The 16,725-nt window shown below is 41.0% G+C and overlaps 1 protein-coding gene across 1 annotated transcript in view; it reads left to right on the top strand.

Moving 5' to 3' along the window:
- The window catches only part of Pik3c2g (phosphatidylinositol-4-phosphate 3-kinase catalytic subunit type 2 gamma), a 118,705-nt gene that overhangs the window by 16,848 nt on the left and 85,132 nt on the right, over window positions 1-16,725 (top strand). The window contains 7 exon segments of the mRNA XM_048335046.1: window positions 267-330; window positions 2,754-2,813; window positions 4,684-4,806; window positions 6,231-6,264; window positions 9,811-10,006; window positions 12,362-12,484; window positions 13,276-13,407. Coding sequence (XP_048191003.1) covers window positions 267-330; window positions 2,754-2,813; window positions 4,684-4,806; window positions 6,231-6,264; window positions 9,811-10,006; window positions 12,362-12,484; window positions 13,276-13,407 — 732 coding nt within the window.

Here is a 16,725-nt window from a genome sequence, read left to right as displayed (position 1 = left end):
TGGAGATAAGAGTCTCACAGACTTTCCTATCCAGGCTGGCTTTGAACCGCATTTCTCAGATCTTAGCCTTGAGACTCCTATCTCCAATAAGCCGCGCACGCGCGCGCACACACACACACACACACGGAGAGACAGAGACAGAGACAGAGAGAGAGATAGTGTCCATGAAAGAATTGTGGGTTAAACACAGCTTGCCATCCCTATCAGCCCTAAGTGTAAGTACAGCCTTGCTCATCTCCTCCCGACACATTGTCTTCTCTTTGCAGGCAGGGTCTCCTCATGGCACTGAGAAGCTATGGCGTCCAGGTAGAACACCTGCTGCAGATCCAGGTGCCAGCTTTGTCACTTCATTCGTCCCTTTGATAAGGATTTATTCAGCATCTCCTAAGGAAAGCGCCAGAAGGGAGGAGAAATCCCACTATACAGGGCTTCTTTCCCTCATTCCCATGCATCTCACCTTCTGCCTTCGTAGTGACAGAGAAAAAAAAAATTCACTGTCTTCCTAAACTCTCCAGGCTGTTCCTTGATTTTGTTTCTGTTCAAGTTTTGCTTTGCTGGAAAGCAATCTTCCCCATCTTCCTTCAAGATTCCCCTCCTCGAGACAGTAAAAGAGAGATGTTATTTATTTATTTCTCTATGCATTTCGATTTGTATATACTTTATTTATACATATTATTTCTGTTTCATTTGCATATATACATATATTTACATGTGTTTATATATGTATATATTTATATACATATAATTATGTACATGTAAATATAATATATAATAAACATACAATAAATAAAATATGTACTCTAACTATAAATATGTACATATAAGTATATGTGTGTATATATGTCTATGTATATACATGTATATATATATATATGATTTTTCAGGAAACAGTGCAAATGGATGAAACTGTTTGGTCCTACAAAGCACACAGGATTTTCCTTGTAGCGATAACATTTTGCTGCTATATATTCTTTTTGTTATTTTGGTGCTGGTCTTGGGGCTTGAACTCAGGACTTGGGCTCTGTTCTTTGATCAGACTTAACTCCTTCTCCGTTCCTCCTCCTCCTCCTTCTCCTCTTCCTCCTCTCTCCTCCTCTTCCTCCTCCTCTTCCTCCTCACAAAGCAATCCTAACCAGCTTCACCATTCCCTTTTCACATGTGTCTGTGACATATTTTGACCATACTCACCCAACTTCATCTTCTCCATTCCCTCCTGTCCATTGGTACCCCCAGTTTTAGATATCTGAATGGCTTGGTGCTGCTCATGATTCTATTTATCATAGACTTCTCCTTCCCTCCCTCTCTTTCTCCCTACTTTGTCTCTATCTCTTTCTCTCTCTCTCTCCCTCCCCCTTTCTTTCTCCCTCCCTCTTTCCCTGTCCTGTCTCTAGCTCTCTCTCTTTCTCTCTGCCTCTCTTGCCCTCTTTCTCTCTCTTTCTCCCTCTCTCTGTCTCTGTCTCTCTCACACACACACACATACACACACGTTATTGAGCGTCTACAACAGCTCTTAATTTCCCAGTTTAGAAGTATTATCATGTCCCTCTGACTCACCGGAAAATTCCAATGCATTCACTTGCAAGCAGCACCATTGGCCATTGAAGATGTGCCCATATGACTTAATAATTGGCCCAGACATCAAAGAAATAGCTTGTGTCAGCGTCAACTGGCTAGCCATCGTCATCCTAGGCAGTGAAATTAATTTGTAAATGAGCTGCTGTGTCTGCAGTTTCCCAGGGTGAAGGAAAGCCAAGATGATGAACTTTCAAACAAGAGGAAACACACACATACATACACACACACACACACACACACACACACATCAATGCTAAATATGTGTGAACTGAGGACACGCTATAAAAGGATCCATTCATAATTTTTCATTTTCTACTTGTATGACAAGTGAAATGCATACAGTCATATTCCATCCACGTCTAGAAACAATCACAATTTGAAAACTAGAGTTTTGGTCGTGTGTCCCGAATGTGGATGCTTATACCTGCCCTGAAAACCATAATGAATACGTGCCCAAAGACCTAATGAGAATAGCAACTGAATAGTACAGGGAAACTGCCAAATATGCTCTTTCCTTACAATGATTATTTCAACATGACTCTCGTTCATTTCAAGAGTGGACATTTGGGCTTGTGTGTAAAATGGTTGATTTATAGAGATTTCTCACTGAAGATTTTTCTTCCCTCTCCCTTCACTAATACAACAAACACCAAAAAAAATTTCTATTTTTCTTTCCTTCTTTCTTTCTCCTTTGTCTCTTTCTCTCTTTCTTTTTATTTTTTATTTTTTGGTCAATCCTGGGGCTTGAACCCAGGGGCCTGAGCGCTGTCCCTGAGCTTCTTTTGTACAAGGCTGGTGCTCTACCACTTGAGCCACAGCGCCACTTCTGGTTTTCTCGTGGTTCATTGGAGATAAGAGTCTCATGGACTTTCCTGCCCGGACTGGCTTTGAACCATGATCCTCAGATCTCAGCTTCCTAAGTGACTGGGATGACAGGTGTGAAATTGTATTCTAAGTCCTCAGATTAGTCCCCACATGGGTTGGTTAAATGCGGTGATTTCCCCTCTGCATGAATAAGGAGAAATATATTCAAGTTTCTGTGCAATCTGAAAGATGGCAATTTGTGGCCTAGCGGTTTACACGCACGTTGCTGTCGTCTTTATCATGGCTCACTGGGAGTCCTGGGTTGATTTATTTGGTTGTCTGTCTTGTTTCGTTCTTGTCCCGTTCTTTTCCAGGAAGAGGCAGAGGACAAAGGCTCACCCGCCATCTTTCCTAGTGCCGGGAATCCTTTCCAGGTGAGCTCAGCGTGGAAAATATCAAAATCCTGCTCCTTGCAGTCAAGGGCCCCACCGCAGAGAGGGAGGCTACAACATGATCGTCAGGGATTGCTTCTTAAAACTTAAAGAGTCAGACCTAGTAAAAGTTCAGTCCAGTCTCATTGGGACATCTGCCTAAGGCAAAAATGCCCTCTAAGTATTCCTGATGGTAAAGCTGAGGTAGACCAGATGTCTTACTTGTGCTAGATGATTTAGATGGATGGATGAAAGAAAGAAAGATAGGTAGATAGATAGATAGACAGACAGACAGATAGATAGATAGATAGATGATATACAGATGATTGATGGATTGATTACATAATTATATATTTGTAATTACATATTATTACACATCAATAGTAATAATATACCTAATATTTAATCAATATGCTTATTAATATATGTGTATCCTATTAATAATTCATATTAATAATACAAATTTTATTAATAATTCATATTAATATAAAGTACACAGAATGATATGTTAACTGATACATTACATCTATCATATGCAAGCTATGCACTGATGCATAATATATTCCGTATTGCATGCATAGATTTACACATAGATGTGATGTGTATTTGTATATACATGTTCATATCAAAATTCTTTGCACCGGCAAGATTTTCACGTGAAATGTAGTTGGCTGATGATATAAAATCATACTCCACCGTGACAAATGGCAAAGAAGAGGTAAAGATTTGACTTTTCAGGTTCCTTTTTTCCTTTTCCTTATACAAAGACTCTAAATAAGAAAGGGCCTCAGTTTCCCTTTCAGTGCTAGACATAAGTCATCTTTTTGGTCTTCAGTGGCACCCATACACCTGGATTCCGATTTTCCAGAGTTCTGCTCATCCTCTTACCTCTACTAACAGATAGAAACCAAATGTGTCAGAACGTTCTAGAGCGCAACGAATACCCACTCATCTCCAAACCCAAGGACCTAAGCCAGATCTGATTTAATTTTCAGGGCTGGGGGACCAGTCTTGGGGCTTGAACTCAGGGCCTGGGTGCTGTTCCTGAGCTTTTTTCACTGAAGGCTAGCGCTCTACCACTCAACACACAACTCCACTTCTGGATTTTTTGTGGGTTGTTGTTTTTGCTGATTCATTGGAGATAAGAGTCTCACAGACTTTCCTGCCCAGGCTGGCTTTGAACCTCGATCCTCAGATCTCAGCCTCCTGAGTAGCAAGGATGACAGGATATCCCAGAGAAATCGTATCTCGGCTCATTCATCAAGTTGAGTCTGAGTCTCTCTGGCTTTCTGTGGATTTGATGGAGTCTCTTGCCTCAATTTGTGTCATCGGTGTTGAGTATCTTGTCAAATCTTGTAGGACGCTCTGGCAACATTAATCAAGCATTAAAATGTTCGATTCTCCCATGGTGTGGGTGACATAGCAGACAATGGATGTATGAATAATAGTGACCCTCTATTGATAACGCTTGAAGAAAACACTCTACAATAGTACTTAACAATATGTTTGTGTTGTAAATCAATCTTTGCCTCTCTCTCTCTCTAATTCCTTCTTTCTCCTTCTTTCTCCTTCCTCTCCTCCTCCTCTCCCTTCCTCTCGTATCATTATGATGCACTGTATTAGATTATTATCATGTTAAGTGGTTAAAATACAAGAATATAATTTATAACAATGGCTTCTGATTTTATATACGTGTGACATAGCTACATGTATGAACTAGTGTGGAGTTAGTCCTACCTTTGCAAATGGGGGCTGGAGCTACAGAGCATCTGTTTCCATTGCATTCTTTCCTGGTGGGAAGGGAAGTGTCTGGAAGATAATGAATGCAGTTTTTGTGTTCACAAGTAGTCACATGTGAATTTGTCATCTACAGCAGTGTGTGAAGAATGTGATGGAGGAAGTGAAAAATATTTGCAGTCTTTTGGGGTGCGTGGAGACCAAACAAATCACTGACGCAGTCAACGAACTGAGGCTAATGCTCCAGAGAAAAGCAGAGGTGACTATGTTCACACGGCCAACAACGGATCGGGTTAAATCTGAGTTCAGTAAATTAATTGGGGAGGATGAGCACTAGCCACGTGTACAAGTGCACTTGTGTGTGTGTGTGTGTGTATACGTACACACACAGTATAGCTCCATTATCCAGTGTTCATCACAGCCTGATATAAGTATGCCTATGGCTGGCACAAGCAAACACAGATGCCGTCGTTTTGTTGTTGTTTTCCAGTCCTGGGACTTAAACTCAGAACTTAGGTGCTTTCCCTCAAGGCTAGCGTTCTACCATTTTGAGCCACAGCTCCACTTCCGGTGTCCTGGTGGTTTATTGCGGATAAGAGTCTCATGGACTTTCCTGCCCAGGCTGGCTTTGAACCAGTATCCTCAGATCTCAGCCTCCTGAGTAGTTGGGATGATAGTAGTTGGTATGAACCACCAGCACCTGGCTTAGATGTGGAATTTCATCTATACAAACATACCTATGATAATGTTTAATTTATAAGCTAAGCACAGTAGGAAACTGATACCATTATAGTAAAAAAACAGACTTATAAAAAACAATTATAACTGTATACAGCAATAAAAATCGCCAGCATCAGCCCTGTGATACTTTGGGGCTAACATTATTAAGGAAAACAGAGGTTCGTTGAACGTAATTACCATAAAATCACAATGGTGTTTCTGCTAAACCAGATGGCTGCTCTTTAAATGACCGCAGACAAAGGAATTTGCTGGAAGATCATGAAAACTTTCTCCGGATTAACTGCATAATGAGGCAACCCTCTGTCTCCATTCCTTCTGGAATTTTCCCCTTGATATTGGTAGAAACCAGTCATCAAACCATGGCTAAAGGGCAGCTGCCCTGCTTCATTTTTAATAGACAATTTTTATTCCATTAAGTTTTTTTTATTTTATTTGCACTTGTTCCTCCTTGAAGTACCATGAGATTCCAATATTCATCCAATTATCAAAAGCTGGTGCTTGAAATGCACTAGGTACAGAGCCCTCATGGGCGAAAAAGACAAGAGATTTCGAGCTCTTAAAAAAATTTCAACTGCGTGCCAATGATCACGCCCGTCATCCCAGCTGCTCAGGAGGCTGAGATCTGAGGATCATGGTTCAAAGCCAGCCCAGGGCAGGAAAATCTGTGAGACTTGTCTCCCAAGGGGAGGGTGACCATGCTAGCCTGCAGATTTTGAGGTGAATGTTTGTTGTTACACTCACATGACATGCCGGGGAAAAATGATTTACAAGCTTAATTCAATTGTACTTATGTTTTCACCATAACAGATCTGTCCCAGATATGTCTCTCTTCCTCCTTCTGGAATAATTTCATTATTTAGATTTGGATAAGAATGCTTACTTTGTAAGCTTGTTGTCTGAATAATGTTTCTTTTTTTAATTTAATTTTTCTTCCTCTTTTAGGATGTTCAGCCAAATTCGGAGACTTCAGGAAAAGGTAAAAAACAAAATGAATAAATGATAGTATTTGATTATTTAATAATAAGTAGCCAGGAACCAGCAACTCACGCCCACCATTCCAGTTACACAGGAGACTGAGACCTGGAGGATTGCAGTTGAAGGGCAGTTCTGGGAGGAAATAAAAAAGTCCAGGAGATTTCATCTCCAAAAATAATGAGCAAACACCTAGGCTGGAAGCGTGGTTCACGTGAAAGAGCACCAGCCAAGCAAGTATGAGGCCCAGAGTTCACACCAACAAATAACGAACCGTGGGTAAATAAATAACTCGTTAGAACAACTGAGTCACAGTCTATGGACATGAATACCAGGAAGCTGGTGATTGAGACGTGTTATCCTCACACACTGTCATGTGGAATTGAATCTCCTTTGTACCACTACTTATGGATAATGAAAATATAATTGAGAAAAAGAAAAGCAACCTCCATGGAGTTAGGAGTGGCTGAGTTCATGAATAACCTTTCACTCAAATGAACCCCTTACAATTATCTTTAAAATAAATATATATATATATAAACCATGGGCTGGTAGCTCACGCCTGTCATCCCAGCTACTGGGGAGACTGAGATCTGAGGATCACAGTTCAAAGCCAGCCTGGGCGGGAAAGTCTGTGAGTCTCTGATCGCCAATGAACCACCCAAAAGTCAGAAGTGGTGCCGTGCCTCAAGTGGTAGAGCACCAGCCTTGAGCACAAAGAAGCTCGGGGACAGCACCTAGATCCTGAGTTCAAAACCCCAGGATAACACACACACACACACACACACACACACACACACGATCCCATAAATAGTTGTTTAATTGCTATTAAAATACTCATCTCCCTCAAAGCATTTGCTAGAGCTCTAGCGACTCACCCCTGTAATCTATGTCACTCAAGAGGCTGAGATCGGAAGATTGAGGTTCAGAGCCCAGCCCAAATAGACAGATAAAAGAAACTCCTATCACCTGTTGAACAGGAAAATACCAGGCTGTAGATTGAGCTCATACAGTAGAACACTGTCCCTGAGCAGAAACTAGAGGCCCTGAGTGTAAGAGAGAGAGAGAGAGAGGAGAGAGGGAGAGAGAGAGAGCCAGAGTTTGAATCCAAATTCATGATGTATATATGCAGATACATTTATGCATATGCATATATGCACATTTATGCATATGCACATTTGTGGATATTTATGCCTATATGTGCAGCATGAATATACACACCTAGCATATGCATCCTTGCTTTCTGTTTCTGGGTACCAACGGGACCACCTGGAGATTGGAGAATAAGACGTTTCTATGAATGTTTCATTCTCAGCAGCCAGGAGCTTGGGACAAACCCCATTGGTTGGTCCGCCGAGGGCTCTTGAGAGGCTATTTTTATACTGCTCTCGTCTTCCGCTTCACTAATTGCTACTGTTGATTGCTCAGAGAAATTTAATTAGAGCTTTCCCCCTCCTCTTTATCTTCCCCCAGCCTTTCTAACAAACGGGTATCCTTTAAGAAAGGCAGTACATAAGTAAAAATAAGCCTGTCAGAAATTCTGTCCAGATTTGCAAAGAGCTAAGTGAATAATAGGACATGTTGAACAACAGCAAAAGGAAAAAAATGGTTCATTATGATAGATCTGCCAAGGGACAGAGCGTGGGAAGGAACCCCAGGCTGAGATAGTGCATACCGACTCTGAAAGGATAAAATCATCTCTCTCCTACAATTTTCTTCTCAAAGCCGTTGGATACCATGAGAACAACGTAAGTGTGTGCAACAATATTGAAGAGCCTGTGCTGGAATCTTATCTCAGCTGATCTGATAAAGATTGTTGCTCTCCAGGCCTGGTGGCTACTCGGGAGGCTGAGATCTGAGGATCGCAGTTCAAAGCCAGTCTGGACAGGAAAGTCCATGAGACTCTTATCTCCAATGAAACCACCAGAAAACCAGAAGTGGTGCTGTGGCTCAAGTGGTAGAGCACCAGCCTGGAGCAAAAGAAGATCAGGGACGGCGCCCAGGCCCTGAGTTCAAGCCCTAGGACTGACAAAAAAAATATTTTTTCTAGTGATATGCTGAGATGTCCTTGTAACTTCTCCCCAGTTACTAAAGGACATAGTAATGATTAAGTAGCTACAAGTTCATTTTCTCCCTTTATACTGATATATATACACATATACATATATATGCACTTAGATATAAATCTTGTAGAGTACGCCTAGAATAAAAATATATAATTATAGTATATAATAATATAGTATATTACAGCACATAGTATACACGAATGTGTGTGTGTGTGATCAAAATGAGTGTTAAAGGTCAATGAACTCTTTTTGATTTTTTTGTCAGTCCTGGGGCTTGAACTCAGAGCCTGGGCACTGTCCCCGAGCTTTTTTTTTGCTCAAGGCTAGCGCTCTACCACTTGAGCCTCAGCTCCACTTTCGGCTTTTTCTGTGTAATGTGGTGCTGAGGAATCGAACCCAGGGCTTCACGCGTGCTAGGCAAAGCACTCTACCACTGAGCCACCTTCCCAGCCCACCAATTCTTCTTCTGTTAAGTTAAAAGTATGACTTGATGAGCAAACAACAATGTTCACACGATTTGCCTTGGCCCATTCTCAAATCAGTCGGTCATGAAAGGTGGCCATGCTTTCCCAATCAAAAAAATCAAAACAGGAAAGGAGTGCCTGAATTGTTAATTTTTGCTTTTATTATCTCAAGCTGTACAAAGGAGCTCCCATTCAACATGGCAGTGAACACAGCACAATCTTTTTTTTTTTTTTTTGCCAGTCCTGGGGCTTGGACTCAGGGCCTGAGCACTGTCCCTGGCTTCTTTTTGCTCAAGGCTAGCACTCTGCCACTTGAGCCACAGTGCCACTTCTGGCCGTTTTCTGTCTATGTGGTGCTGGGGAATCGAACCCAGGGCCTCATGTATATGAGGCAGGCACTCTTGCCACTAGGCCATATCACCAGCCATCACACAGCACAATCTTGATCCTTGTGCCTCCTTCCCTCCTTCTCCCCATCTGTCTCTCCCCACCCCGCCCCTCTCCTCACATCGAATAGCCTCCTGGGATTCACTTTGTCAGACTGTAAGTTAGCTGCTCCAAGGACTGACATTGGGAATACCATCCTTGAAGACAGGGTTCATGTTTATATGCATACAACCCATCGAACTTGCTTGAAATACACCCAAACCATGTAGAATCCGTGTCCTTGGATAAAAACAAGCACAACCCACAGGAGAATGATGGCGAATGGCAGAGGATCATCATACTGCATGAATAATAATAATAATAATAATAATAATAATAATTAATAATTTAGAACATCCAGTGTGACTAAAAGACACTTACTGTGAGGGAAGATCACAGTCCACCAGCCATGAAGCCGGGCTGCATTCAGAGGCACAGATGGTAAATTGGCTGTGGTTTCCTTAAGGGTCATTTGCATTAAAGTCTATTTAGATTTTAGCTCAAGAACTGTGAAAGCAACCCTTGATGATGGCTCGCTGTCCTCCACAGGACCCTTCGTAAATGTCCTCATCTGTCTCTCCCCCTGTCCCTTAGACATCATCAAGGAAATAACAATGGAACTGACCCGGGCCATCCACCAGCTAATGGGTGTCTACTGCAATAGCTTTCACGCAGGTTTCCGGCTTCTTCATGCGCCTGGAAGTTCTTCTCGCATCCACCCGGGACTCCTTTCCCACCTTAGCTTCACTGTGTGTGGCATTTGCAACATTCCAGAGCCGTGGGCACGCAGGTGAGGAACGAGGACTTGCTCACAAGTAATAATAATAAGTGTTAGTATATTGTTATGGAATTCTAATTACATCATTATCCTACAGGAACATAATGTATGTTATCATATTATATAGAATATATATTTATATCATATGTAATATATTATGATTGTGTGTTGTAATTATTATATAAGAATGTAAAAAATTATAAAAAATACTTATTTTTTCACATAGCTTTCAAATTAGAGTATAGATTATTCTTATTTTGCCAAGGCTCCTATTTTGTATCATTCTGGAAGGCCATTGACATAGGATAGTCCTTGTTCATCAAATCACGGGTTACACTATTCCTGATTCCCAAGGGGTATTTCCCCTCCCTCCAAGCAAATAATTGCTATTGTCCATGTGCCATTATGGAAGCAGAAATTACTCGCGCTATCTAGTGTCTACTCTAAATTGGTTTTGGGTTTTTTATTTTTGTTTGTTTTACCATCAGGTTTGACTAATGTGGATAGAAGATGGGAAAGACACACACACACACACACACACACACACACACACAGATGAAGGAACAAAGAGACAGAGACAGAGAAACAGAGACAGACACAGAGAGACAAAACAGAAAAGCAGAGAGACAGAGTTAGAAGAGACAGACGGAGACAGAGAGACACAGAGACAGACAGAAAGAGACAGAAAACCAGAGATGGAGAGAGACAGAGAAACAGAACAGAAAGAGACAGAAAGATAGAGACAAAGAGAGATAGAGACAGCAAGAAACAGAGAGACAGACATAGAGAAAGGCAGAGTCAGAGATACAGGGGGTTGAGAGCAAAGGCAGAAATACATGGAGAAATGGAAAGAATTTTAAAATAGAAGAAAGTGACTCTGGTCTTCATCAAGTTGGAAGTGCTAGGTATTTTGTAAGATTGGTACCTTAATAAAGTGAGAAATAGCCAAGAATGACTTGACTTTCATGGAACTGCGCTGGATTCTGAGTGGACTCCTATTATAGAGTATTGTGTCGAGTAACGTAATTGGAATAACGTTGCACATGGAATTTAGCTTCCTTCCCGATTGCAAGGAAGTGCTGATTAAATTAATTGAAGCTGAGGTGACACTAGTAATTTGGCCCTGAAGTGGGATGACATGAAGTCATTTGCAAGAATATGGATGAGCTGGCCATCACCACATTCAGCAGATAATCTGCACTTAGACACGTAGGACCTGTTTGCTGTGATCTGTAGAGGCTGAGAGGATAACAGGGTAATAGAATCCTATCAAAGTGCAAGAGTGCATGTATGGAAATGTCACAGGGGAACCCATTTGTTGATGCAATTCATACATGCCAATAAAAAGAATTAACCAAGCTGGGTGCCGGTGGCTCACGCCTATCATCCTAGCTACCCAGGAAGCTGAGCTATGAGAATCATGACTTGAAGGCACCTTGGGCAGGAAAATCTGTAGACTCTGATCTCCAGAAAACCAGGAGTGGTGCTCTGGCTCAAGTGGGTAGAGCACCAGCCTTGAGTGAAAACCCTCAGAGGCAGCGTGGAGGCCCTGGGTTCAAGCCCCAGTAATGGTACAGAGAAGAGGAAGAAATGAAGGTGAAAATGAGGAAAGCAAAGGAGGAGGAAGATGTAAGAGAAGAAGAAGAATGGGCAGGAAAAGGAAGAAGAGAACCAGAAAGAGAAAAGGGAAGGGGAAGAGGAAGAGAAGAAGGGAAAGAAAGAGGAAAGGGAGGATGAGGAAGAGAAAGAAAAAGAAGAGAAGGAGAAGGAGGAGGAGGAGGAGAAAGAGAAGGAAGATAAAATGGAGGATGAGAGGGAGAAGGAAGAAGAGGAGAGGAAACAGGAAATGGAGGAGGAGGAGGAAGAAGAAAGGGGAAGATGAGAAGGGAGAGAAAAAGAAGAGGAGGAGGAAGAGAAGAGGGGAAGAGGAGGAGGAGAAATGGGGAAGAAAAGGAGGAGGAAGTAGAGGAGAGGGGGAGTTGTTCATTAATTATTAACTAATTATTAATTATTATTGTCTTTGCTCTCTGCAGTCCCCAGCTTGATGCATCTTCCTGCCAATATTTAAGTACAGGCCAGAGAGAACTTTGTCTTTTATTGTCCCCCTCCCCCACCACTTAATTTCAGACTCAAAATCTAGTGCTCCCTTCTCCTCCCCTACAAAAAATGCCGGCAGTTGGGGTTTTCTCCCCACCAGCGAACGTATGGCTGGCTTGGCCTTCCCTGGTGTAACGGAATGTCTCCATGGGTGCGGGAATTTCCCAGAAGGCCTTGCTGCACTGGGTCCAGGATGTCTCAGTTGGAATGTGGAGCTTCTGGCTCTGCCATCTTGCTCTCTTTCTCTCTCTCCTCTCTCTTCCTCTTCAGCTATGATGCGTTCTCTTTTTCCTGTTGGCTTACGTATGCTGGAAAGAAGTTGTGCCAAGTGCAAAACTACAGGACTATTCCAGCCAAGAAATGGTTCTTTTTCTTGGTCAACTGGAATGAAATGTGAGTGTCAAATCCATTGGGTTAAATCATCTCTCTTTTTAAAAAAAATGTTGGCCTTTTTTTTTTTCTTTGTTTTAAGCAACGGCTGGGTTTAAAAACTAAATAAATGCTACCTGTTGACTTGGTTTAATGATATGATAAGTATCCTACTACTTGTAGATAATTGACTGTTAATTCAGTAGATGAAAAGTCTATTTGACAACCCAAGAGGCTGAGATCTGAGGAAAGTCCGTGTGACTCTGATCTCCCATTGAATCACCAAAAAGCCAGAAGTGGTACTGTGGCGTGCCTTGAACAAAATAACTCAAAGACAGCACCCAGGCCCAGAGTTCGAGCCCCTAGGATCGCTTCACACAGCTAGGATTACTATTGTGAGCCACGGGGCCTGGCCTTATTCATAAGCTTTCAAGCAAAAACCATTCCCAGCACCTCTAAGTAAAAATTCAACCCAGCCAACATTTGAGCCAAAAACCCAGCCACACACAACATCCACAACCGAAGCTAAGAAAATATGAAAAAGAATGTTCATAGTTGTATCACATTCAATGGTCCAATCGCCGACATGAATGTCCCCCCCAGGATAATATGAATAAACGCATCATTATACATTCCCAACGATAAAATGAACAAATGACCTAAGCTATTTCAAGGGGATACCTTCACTCAGATAGTTAAATAACTTTGGCCCAAAGTATTACAAGATAATGGTTACTGAACTAGCACTGTCATTCCATTTGCATGATATTTCATTCTTTGATAATTTTTGGTGGTTGTTGTTCTGGTTTTTTCAGGATCACTTTTCCTCTTGAAATCAAGTCGCTTCCCAGGGAATCTATGCTTACTGTGAAATTGTTTGGGACTAGCTGGGAGCATGCTAATAGACATGTTCTGGCTTGGAGCAGCTTTCCATTGTTTCCAGAAGGGTGAGTGGAAAATGAATGAGGCATAAAACTCCCTTTTCCATTGGTCCTGCTTAGATCCAGATTTGTTTTCCTTTCAGCATATGGCATAATGATGAAATCAAGAATACCTTTTACCTCTAAATAAGGTAGCTCAAAATACATCATTTTTATCAGAGGCAAATCTGAAAAGCAAAATGGTAGGAATGGCTTTAGAAGCTCAACTTATGAGCTTCCACAAGAAGGGAACTTCAGGGCTGGGGATATGGCCTAGTGGCAAGAGTGCTTGCCTCTTATACATGAGGCCCTGGGTTCAATTCCCCAGCACCACGTATACAGGAAGTGGTGCTGTGGCTCAAGTGGCAGAGTGCTAGCCTTGAACAAAAAGAAGCCAGGGACAGTGCTCAGGCCCTGAGTCCAAGCCCCAGGACTGGCAAAAAAAAAAAAAAAAAAAAAGAAGGGAACTGGACGGATGAGTCTCAATTATATTTTCCTGCTTTATCCGTACATTTTTGCCTGAATTGCTAAGTCAAAATGATTTGGATCCGTGTTGTACTAGTTTATTCTATTTTATCATGTATATTATGTTTATTATATATTCAGGTAAATATATTTTATTTCATTATATTTTGTGTATATTATATGTTTGTGTATAAATATATTGTTTAAATATATGTACAAATATATATTTATATTTTATATATCATAAATATTAAAACATACTCTAGTATATTTTGCATGTATTATATATTTTATATATTACACAAAATATGTATGTTCATATATTATATAATAAAACATATGAAGAAAATATAATTTATATATTATATTTAAAATATAAAATATATAGAGTATATCTATATGTTTTTATATATTCATATATTATATGTAAAATATATAGTATGTCTATATGTCTTAAAATTCTGATAAAAGTAAAATTATGCCATGTAACTGATTCACCAACCTTTTATTGCAAGGAGAAAAATACCTGGTGATTTTATTTAGAAAACTCGGGCAAATGTAGGCAACAGAACTCTCTTAGCCACTGCAAAATTGATGGCTGATCTCATTATGAGTCTTGAGTATTGATAATACGTAGAATGTTTGATGAAGTAAATTGTTGTTTATAGCAAAGTAGAAAATATGTCAGAAGACTCACCTTGTGTATTTTTCACACAGTAAGATTTGCTGTAGGAACAAATGGTAAAAACACAGGACTTTCAAAAGTTAGGCACTACATAGCTACGCTATTATTATTCGAAAGATGATGTCTGCACTATTTAATAAAAAGAAAAATTGGTGTGCCTGTCATCCTAGCTACTCAAGAGGCTGAGATCTGAAGATCGTGGTTCAAAGCCAGCTCAAGCAGGAAAGTCCATGAGACTCTTATCTCCAATGAACCACCAGAAAACCGGAAGTGTGCTGTGGCTCAAGTGGCAGAGTGCTAGCCTTGAGCAAAAGAACCTCAGGGACAGTGCTCAGGCCCTGAGTTCAAGCCCCAGGACTGGCCGCAAGCACACACACACACACACACACACACACACACACACACACACACACATACATAAATTTTTTCATCAATTTGGAGTTCTTCTATCGAGTCACTGTAGGTAAATTATCATCAAAGAACAAGTCAAATTTTTCACACTCACAAAAATAAACGAAACACCCAAAACCTGTTGGATTAAATCTGATCTGGCATGTGTGTGTGTGTGTATGTGTGTGCATGCATGTGTATGTGTGCGTTAGGTTGTCTTTTCACCATGCTTTAGTCCATTGCCACATGTGTGTTCTTTGAGCATAGGCAATACATCTATCTCTGTAATATCTATCTAATATCTATCATTCCACCTAATGCCCCATGTAAGCTGGCAATCGATAAAGGTTTGTTTGCTAAATTGAGTTAGAAAGAAAAAAATCGATCCTTATAGGTGGTTTAGAATGAAATAAGATTTCAAAAGCTAGTAAGAAACCATTTAGCCCTAAAAGGAATATTTACGGCTGTCAGCAAGACATTTCAAAGAAAAAAAAAGAAAAGAAAGCCCTGGTTTGTTTGCTAAGACTTCCATTTCTTTTTCACTAAGACACAAGCCACCTTTCTCCTGATGCAGAAATTTCCTTTAGACCTGGTGAGCATTTCTGTAGACTATTTCTAGCATTTTGGAGAAGACTTTTAGTGCTTCTCTGAAATCCTGTCCTATCCGTTTTATTTGTTCTCTCTCACCATCTAACACATTGCTTAGCACATACTGATCAATACATGTTCAGTGTATAATAATAAATCAAGAATTTTCAAGTTCCCCAAGTGAACTGTTACAGCTCATTTTAGATGGTTATGATGGCTTCCATGCCTCTTTTATACATATACATATGTATGCCATACATGTACATATACATGTATTTTTTTTGCCAGTCATGGGGCTTGAACTCAGGGCCTGAGCACTGTCCCTGGCTTCTTTTTGCTCAAGGCTAGCACTCTACTACTTGAGCCACAGCACCTCTTCTGGCTTTTTCTATATGTGTGGTACTGAGGAATCAAACCCAGGGCTTCGTATATGTGAGGCAAGCACTCTACCACTAGGCCATATTCCCAGCCCTGTTATATTTTTTCTGTATTACCACTTACCTTTGGTAAGTTGATTACAGGTGGTGGTTGTGGGATAGTTCTCAATTAATTGTCTCTTCTGAAATGTTGAGGTGATGGATTTGAATGGCAAGGGGAAGGAAAAGTGTCAAAACTAGGGCCAAGGAGACATCAGGAAACATGAAATCACTCAAAGCCCACTGTAATAAACATTTATAAATATATTTCCAGATGAATGCCTCTCGAACAAAAAAAACATAGCTAGGATAAAAACAACACTTGAGCTGGGTGCTAATGGTTCACGCCTGTCATCCCAACTACTCAGGAGGCTGAGATCTGAGGATCACAGTTCAAAGCCAGCCTGGGAAGGAAAGTCCATGATACTCTTAATTCCAATGCACCACCAGAACATGGAAGTGGCTCTGTGGTTCAAGTGGTAGAGGCTAGCCTTGAGCAAAAGAGCTCAGGGACAGTGCCCCAGGCCCTGAGTTCAAGCCCCATGACCAACAAAAATAAGAAAGAAAGAAAGAAAGAGAGAGAGAGGGATGGAAGGAGGGAGGGAGGAGGAAGGAAGGAAGGAAGGAAGGAAGGAAGGAAGGAAGGAAGGAAGGAAGGAAGGAAGGAAGGAAGGAAGGAAGGAAGGAAGATAGATGAGACAAAAGAACCAAATTCATTCTTCTAGAGCATTGCTTATACTTTCGCAGACAAATGCCCAGTAAAGTTTGAAATCATATTTCCTTGGGCAGATACTCTCTGGC

The sequence above is a fragment of the Perognathus longimembris genome, chromosome 27 (genome assembly GCF_023159225.1).
Source record: "Perognathus longimembris pacificus isolate PPM17 chromosome 27, ASM2315922v1, whole genome shotgun sequence".
Taxonomy (NCBI): Eukaryota; Metazoa; Chordata; class Mammalia; order Rodentia; family Heteromyidae; genus Perognathus; species Perognathus longimembris.
This window is presented reverse-complemented; position numbering and strand designations above follow the sequence as displayed.